Below are 8224 nucleotides of genomic sequence, written 5' to 3' on the forward strand. Positions count from 1 at the left end.
GCTATGGGGGAGGAGCTAGCCAAACTACTTGAGGCTGGGTTCATCAGAGAAATCAAACACCCGGATTGGCTAGCCAACTTGGTCATGGTGCCAAAGAAAGATAAGTCCTGACGCCTTTGTGTCGATTTCAAAGACCTCAATAAGGCTTGCCCTAAAGACCCTTTCCAGTTGCCCCGCAATGACCAGATCATTGATGTGACCGCGGGACACGACTCACTATGTTTCCTCGATGCTTACTCCAGATACCATCAGATTAAAATGAAGGAGTCCGACCAGGCCGGAATGGCGTTCATCACCCTGTACGAGCCTTTCTGTTTCAACACTATGCCTTTTGGGCTTAAAAACGCTGGTGCCACTTACCAACGCATGATTCAACAATGCTTAGAAAAACAAATCGGCAAGACAGTTGAAGCATATGTGGATGACATAGTTATCAAGACTAAACACATCGAATCATTGGTGGATGATCTCCGCCTCACATTTGATAACCTCGGAACATATGACATATGGCTCAATCCGGAAAAATGCTTATTCGGCATTCTAGCCGGAAAGCTACCAGGGTTCATTGTCTCCCATAGAGGAATTGAAGCAAACCTAGCTAAAATTCGAGCCTTGTCACAATTGGCTACACCAACAGACTTAAAGCAAGTCCAAAAGCTAGCAGGGTGCATGGCAGCTTTGAGCCGCTTCATCTCCAGATTAGGGGGAAAAGCATTACCACTTTATAGACTGCTTAGACGCACCGACAACTTTGAATGGGCGAAAGCGGCCACAACTAGATTGGAAGAAATGAAAACCTTATTAGCAGGCAACCCAATCCTAGCCGCCCCAAGTGTTGGCGAACCTATTTTGCTTTACATCTCAGCAACTCACCAGGTAGTGAGCGTTGTACTCGTCGTTGAACGAGAGGAAGAGGGACATAAATTCCCCATCCAAAAGCCAGTCTATTACGTATCGGAGGTCCTTACACCATGCAAATACGGATACCCTCACTACCAAAAGATAGCTTACGTTGTCTTTATGGCATCCCGAAAACCCCGACACTATTTTCAAGTGTGTTCGATCACAGTGGCATCCGAAGTACCACTTAACGACATTATAAAAAATAGGGACGCCACTGGCCGCATAGCTAAATGGGCCATTGAACTCTTACCGTTCGAAATAACATACAAGCCACGTCGAGCTAGTAAATCTCAGGTGCTAGCCGCCTTCGTTGCAGAGTGGACGGAAGCTGAGCTCCCTAACGAGTATAGTTCATACTCCAACTTAATCATGTACGTTGACGGCTCTAAGATGCTAGACAGACTAGGGGCTCGTGTCATCTTGACATCCCCTACAGGGGACACAGTCTGCTACGTGTTACAAATCATGTATACAGACTCCAACAATGCGGCCGAATATGAGGCACTAATAGATGGTCTCCGCATTGCTGTCTCCATCGGCATACAACGCCTAGAGGTGCGCGGAGACTCAAACCTCACAACATCTCATGTAAATGGAGAGTTTGATGCAAAAGACCAAAAAATGGCGGCATATTGAAATGCCATATTAAAGATATTGGCTCGGTTCGAGGGGCCTAAATTTCATCACGTCGCTCGAGACAGTAACCAGGCAGCTGACATACTCGCTCGCATGGGCGCCAAGCGCGACCCCATCCCGCCTAACACCTTTGTGGAAAGGCTCTTCAAGCCATCTGTGGTATGCAGGACAAGAGTAGAGATGCCAGTTTGTACCTAATCACGCCCCTAGCAACCGAATACAATACAGATATCATCGGGGGTTCGGATACTGAAGTAACACCCTCCTCTCATAAGATCATGGCCGTTATTGCACCTTGGACCGAACCCTTCCTAGCCTAACTTAATAGGCAAGAGCTTCCCGATGATCAAAATGAGGCCCGTCGCATAGTCTGGCGTTCTAAATCCTACAAAGTTCAGAAAGGTGAGCTGTACAAGAAAAGCACTACCGGAGTTCTCCAAAGGTGCATCTCCGAAGAGGAGGGATGGCAACTCTTGGCCGAAATACATGCTGGTCTGGGCGGCCACCATACTGCAGCTCGGGCCCTCGTAAGCAAAGCCTTTCGGATAGGCTTTTTCTGGCCAACAGCCCGAGCAGATGCACAAGCCCTTGTCCAACGTTGTGTGGGATGTCAGCTTTTCGCCAATCGAAGTCATATGCCTCCCATTGCCTTAAGAAAAATCCCCATCGCTTGGCCCTTCGCGGTCTGGGGGCTCGATATGGTCAGACCGCTTAAAGGGGGAAGCCACAAAAAGAAATATTTACTGGTTATGGTGGATAAATTCACTAAGTGGATAGAGGCCAAACTAGTAAAAACGGCTGAAGCAGGACTAGTTATTGACTTTATATCCAGCGTGGTACACGGCTACAGTGTCCTGCACAGCATCATCACCGATAATGGCGCCAATTTTACGGCCGATGAGGTGAAAAACTAGTATGCTAAATTGGGCATTAAACTCAACTATGCATCCGTCTACCACCCGCAAACAAACGGCCAGGTTGAACGGGCCAATGGCCTGATAATGAGCGGCATTAAACCCCGACACGTGCGCTCCCTATGGGAGTCAGATAAGCACTGGGTTGAGGAACTCGATTCCGTGCTTTGGGGGCTGCGGACTACACCTAACCGAACAATCGGACACACACCTTTCTTCATGGTGTGTGGCTCAGATGATGTCCTGCCTTGCAACATTATTAATGACTCACCACGAGTGCGCATGTACGAAGAGCGAGAGGCCAAGATCGATCGGCAGGATGACCTAGAAGGCCTCGAAGAGGAGTGCGATATCGCACAAGCCCGTTCCGCATTTGATCAACAACAGGCAAGGTTGGAAAAAGCGCTAGGCGATAGGCGGGCGGTGACCCTCTGCCTAGCGCCTAGCCTGCCTAGGCGTAGCCTAGGCGGGCCAAGGCGTTTTGTATGGTAGAAGGTTAGGATGATCATTGTTTAGCTAGACTTTGTACTATACCAGGTTAGAAGGATAATTTGATGATAAAAGAAACATACATGACACACTGTGGAGAACTAAATATAATCTATTCAATGAAAGTAGTACGCCCATAGAAATATCAAATGTTCGAATACAGGAGAGTCAAACATCACGCAAGACCGAATTGGCATAGCATTATATATTATAAGTTCAACAGTTCACACTTCAGAATGAAGTTCTTTATTCCTAGAATCTTATTTGGAAGACTTCTCTCACAAGTCAAAAAGTGAAAATTCCACATGGATGCACACACAAACAGTTCGACACATAATGACTTAAAAGATATAAGATAAAAACGAAGTACTTAACAAAGGACATCCATGCATTTGGGTCTCCTTAATTATCAATATTCATTCTCATCCTCTGAATGTATCTCCTCCTCATCATCAAACTCCTCTTCTTCAGAATCGAATTCTTCTTCTTCTTCATAAAGTTGTCTTAGTCTCGCACTTCTACGTGGCTCGAGCAGTTCATCACCTCCCATTGTTTCTCCAATGGCACTCCCTGGCATCCCTGTACTATCCATCTCCTCCTCATCATCCCTATAGACGACTTCTGCATAATCGTCTCCGCCCTCAAAAAGGAAACCTTGAGCTTCGGTAGTTTCAGCAGATAAGAGGACATCAGTGATCTTCTTCTCCTTGATCATTTGTTTCTTGGCCATCATTCTTGAGTTGAATTGTATAAACACAAGAGAGTTTAGACGTTCTGTAGTTAGCCTATTTCTTTTCTTTGTATGAATCTGCAACAGGAAAAAAATAACGATTAAGAACAGAGAATGTTTTGACATGCGACTGACTAATCTAAACGTGAGATTAGAGAGTCAGCAGACTTGCATTTTCAAAGGTACTCCAATTCCTTTCACAGACTGAAGAACTCGAGGTCAATGAGAGGATTCTCACAGCCATCCTTTGTAGAGCTGGTGCTTCAGTTCCATAGAGCCTCCACCAAGATGCTATGAATGAGAGCAGAGAATCAAGTTAACAATGTATTGCATAAACTCTGAATAAATATTGAATAAGTTAGACTTCACAAAATCACAATGCATACCTGCATTATAATCAAAATTCTGACAAGTCCTCGCAAGCTTCTTTGCAAATGATCCTTCTCTATTCTGGAATTTCTTTAATTCAAAATTGACAGCTTGATCTTGCTTGTCATCATCACCATAATAAAAGGTCTCCACACAACTGATGAACCCTTCGGTTATTGTTCCATCATCAAAAATATTAGTATCAGCATAACTATAATATGGATTCAGCAAATATGCAGCCAAGTGCAATGGAGAGTCAAGTCGATCTTTCATCTTTTTCTCAACAATATTAATCACATCTTTGTAACGTAACTCCACATTGCCATAGACTTCCTTGATCTCTTTCTTTGCCTTAACTATTTCTCCATAAACAAAGACAATAGATGGCTTGACATCCCCATCAACCAAGCGAAGGACTTTTACCAAAGGCTCAAAGACATTGAGGCAAAGCTTCAAATCTTTCCAAAAAGCCATGCTCATCATCATAGCTGTTGCCGCCTTTCCCTTTTTTGATTTAACTTCTCTCAGCTTGTCCCATCTACTATCAACCACCATCTTCCTCAGTTGATCCTTTTTGTCTAGAAGGCTTTCCAAAGTTAGATAAGCAGAAGCAAACCTAGTGACCCCTGGCCTTATGATCTCTTTCCCAGAAGAGAAGTGCCTCATGCAGTCCAAGGTCCTTGTGTGCCCATAGACAAAGATAGTGAATGCTTTTGCTTTTTCAAGTACCTTACTAAACCTTGGTAGGTCCCAATTCCTTACAACATCAGGTTAATGGCGTGCGTCGCACAAGAGCTCCAAAACATGTTTGGCCTCTTCTCCAACAACATCTTCTTTGCTCCCATGTTATTAGAAGCATTATCAGTCACTACTTGCACCACATGTTCAGGACCTACTTCCTCAATTGCTTCATCCACTAATTGGAAGATGACTTCACTTGTGTGTGATACAGCCGACATCTCACTCGACCTTATGAAATTAGAACCATCAGCACTATTTGTGCACAAGTTCATTATGCTTCTCCTCTTCCTATCTGACCAAGCATCAGTCATAATGGAGCAGCCATTCTTCATCTTTTCAGCATCACGTTCTTGCAGCAAACTCTTTACTCTTGCATGTTCCTCACTCAACAAAGTCTCTCGAAGATCATGTTTAGACGGAGGCTCAAATCCAGGGCCAAAGCTCCCAATGGCCTCGCACATTAACTTGAAATCATCATTGTCACAAGCATTGAATGGTATAGCTACAAATGTAATATGAACAAAATTAGTAACTGAAAAGTCAACCAACAGTCAAACATTACAAAGAAGTAAATAATCAATGGCAGTGTGGGTAAAAATAAATATTTAATTACCATGATTGTACACCCATCTAGCCACATACTGCTGCACTTCATGTGTTCTCTTTTTCCAAAGTTCCTTGTTTATCTTCTGTTGATGCAAGGCTTCAGCTTGAGTCAGTTTAGGATCAATAGGCCGTGTCCACTTGTCAATGGGACCTAACTTGTGTGACTCCGCACTTCCGATACAAGCGGCTTCGTCATCTCCAACGCGAGAAATGTTCACAGTTTGTCTGAGCTCTTTCTCACGGGCAGTCTTTTCCCGCCTCTTATTAGATGCCTCTTCAAGAGATTTCTTGCACCTATCTTTAGCTTCCTGCAAGCTTTTTTTACATTTGACCACAACATTACCAACATGAGCCACATGCTGCTTGTGACGATAAACACCTCCAGTGCTCACATGGTTACAAAAAATACACTTCACTTTATCCTTGTTGGAAGCATCAGCTAGACTCCCATAGTCCCATCCCACATCATCTGACTTTCTCTTAAGGACATTCTCCTCCTGCAATGCCGATGTTGCATTTCTCTCAGACATCCTACAAATATTGAAATACACAACAACCAATATTCAGTAATTCGCTTCGCTAATGCTAGAAAAATGGACCACATCTACCAAAGTCCAGACTACAAGTAGGGATAAATCCAGATAATAATCAAAGCAACAATTCAATAAATAGACCTTAAAAAAACAATTCAATATATAGCATGTTTGTACGTCTATGCGTAAGTCCACATCCTAGAAATATACAGCAGAAGATAAATCATTAACTGTTTAATTAGGTACACAATTCGGTTCCTGTAGCAATGGAGGAATCAAAGCAATATAAATTATAATATCATAATATATGCAGAGCAATATAAAATAGATAGCAAGCTGCATACTAGGAGTTTCCATGAAAAAAACTATTGTGAAGTAAATAGATAATACAAAAAAATTTCATTTTTTGTGGGGGAAACAAAGCAACTTTTTTTCTGCATTACAAAGTTATAAATCTGCTAATTCAAAACTTATTTAGTCTTGCAAGTTGCAATGCTCGATGCCTTGGTACAGATCTGGAAGCAATTTCATTTTTATACCAACTGAACAATCCCTCTGGTTAAACGACAGCACACTCATATACGAATTTGAACTACCATGTTTAATAACCTGATGTCTCTACATTCAAGAATAATAACAGCCACATCTGCATGCATATGACCCTGCTTTTAGACTAGTACTAGTACGAGTTAGTGTCAGTGTCACATCTTGGCATCATGCAACAAAATCTAATCCTACTTCTACACTAGTACTAGTACCGCCCAGTAGTCACCTCTTGGCATCATGCCATATATAACTTAGTAACTGAGAAAATCATAGAGCTAGCTTCAGTAACATCAATAGTGCCCGGGATGATTACCTTCAGACCAGTGGATGCTCCCTTTGTTCCTTCGCTACAATTACCTTCAGACCAGTCCGTACAACTGCATCACGGAGTTATAATTATTTTCAGTCATGTTTTATCTAGGAAGTGTTCAGCAATCAGTACAGAAAATTTCTCTTTGGGTATATAGATTTCTGATGGTTCAGATACCTAGCTTCTATCTCATTTCTCTCGGTCGATCACAGGAAGGAAACAAACACAAGAGATTTTGGTGCTTCCTGCAACTAACTGCAACGTTTTGCTCTAGCAAAAACAAAAGCTACCAGCTACTTATTCTGACGAAACTGAAGAAAATCAAACATCTAGCTAACTGAATATTGTGTAGCAGGATTACAGTAGCCAACGATTTCCTCTTGATTTTTGTGAAGGAAACAGAGCATAGCAAAACTGCAGCTCAAGGGATTACAAGCGAAGGACAGATCTAGCAGCATCCAACATGCAATCCAGATAAACCAATACTGTTTATAAATTTAAAAGACCATTTGTGGATGTAAAAAGATCATACAGAAATTACAGATCGAGTGATTACATGATAGAGATGGAGCAACAATCAACTAGCAATCCACCGGTGATGCAGAGGCAACACACAGGCATAGTGAAAGACACGAGAGAAGGAATGGCTGAAATCGCATTGGCAGCTCACCTACAGCAGGGGAGAAGACCGGACCTCAGGCTGTGGTCGAACGAAGAAACAGCTAGGAGGAAGAAGTCGTGGTGGTGAATCACTTCGTCCCGGCGGTCGGCGGACGAGTGGCAACAGAATAGATCGAGCCGCCGCCACCCCTTCAATGTTTATATATACAGATCCTAACCTAATCTCTCCGTTCCTCCCGCCGGCAAACTGCACGCAATCATCTCGCAATCTTCTCGCGATTCTCTCGCCACCTTCCCGCATGCTAGCACCCTCCCGTTGCATCTCCGGTCCGCCTTGCTCCGCCTAGCACCGCCCCCTCACTGCTTTTCTCCGCTTCCTAGTGCCTAGGCGCACGCCTTGCTCCGCCTAAGCGATGGGCCCTCCTAGAGGACCGATTAGGCCCAAAGCTACGCGATGGGCTATCGCCGAGCGCTGAGGCGCGCTGAGGCGTACGCCTAATACCGCTTTTTCCAACCCTGACAACAGGCCAGGCGATACCAAAGCAGAGAAATGCGAGCAAAACATCTAACATTGGCGATTTCGTCTCGTGTCTCCCCGAGAAGAAAAATGATAAGCTCAAACCAAGATGGGATGGCCCCTTCATCGTAGATGTTCTCACAGGAGGAGCCTATCACCTTCGTAATGCATTGGATAATCGCCTTGAGCCGAATCCATGAAACACTACTAGGTTCCGACGATTCTACAGATAGTTCGGTAGCACCTATTTTTTACTTTGACTAGGTTCCTTTTTCTCCTCTCCTTTTTCTTTTTTCTTTTTAATTACCC

General features: G+C 43.6%; 1 protein-coding gene across 1 annotated transcript; it reads right to left on the reverse strand.

Annotated features, from left to right (window-relative positions):
- Positions 1-3100: 3100 nt before the first annotated feature.
- LOC125523296 lies at positions 3101-7881 on the reverse strand. Its single transcript, XM_048688345.1, has 6 exons — positions 7448-7881; positions 6781-6844; positions 5396-5919; positions 4059-5284; positions 3845-3963; positions 3101-3750 (listed from the first exon to the last, which is right to left on the reverse strand). The coding sequence occupies exons 4-6, from the start codon at positions 4705-4707 to the stop codon at positions 3352-3354; spliced, it is 1167 nt and encodes a 388-aa protein (XP_048544302.1). The 5' UTR covers positions 4708-5284; positions 5396-5919; positions 6781-6844; positions 7448-7881; the 3' UTR covers positions 3101-3351.
- Positions 7882-8224: the final 343 nt, after the last annotated feature.

The sequence above is a fragment of the Triticum urartu genome, chromosome 7 (assembly GCF_003073215.2).
Source record: "Triticum urartu cultivar G1812 chromosome 7, Tu2.1, whole genome shotgun sequence".
In the NCBI taxonomy this organism is placed as follows: Eukaryota; Viridiplantae; Streptophyta; class Magnoliopsida; order Poales; family Poaceae; genus Triticum; species Triticum urartu.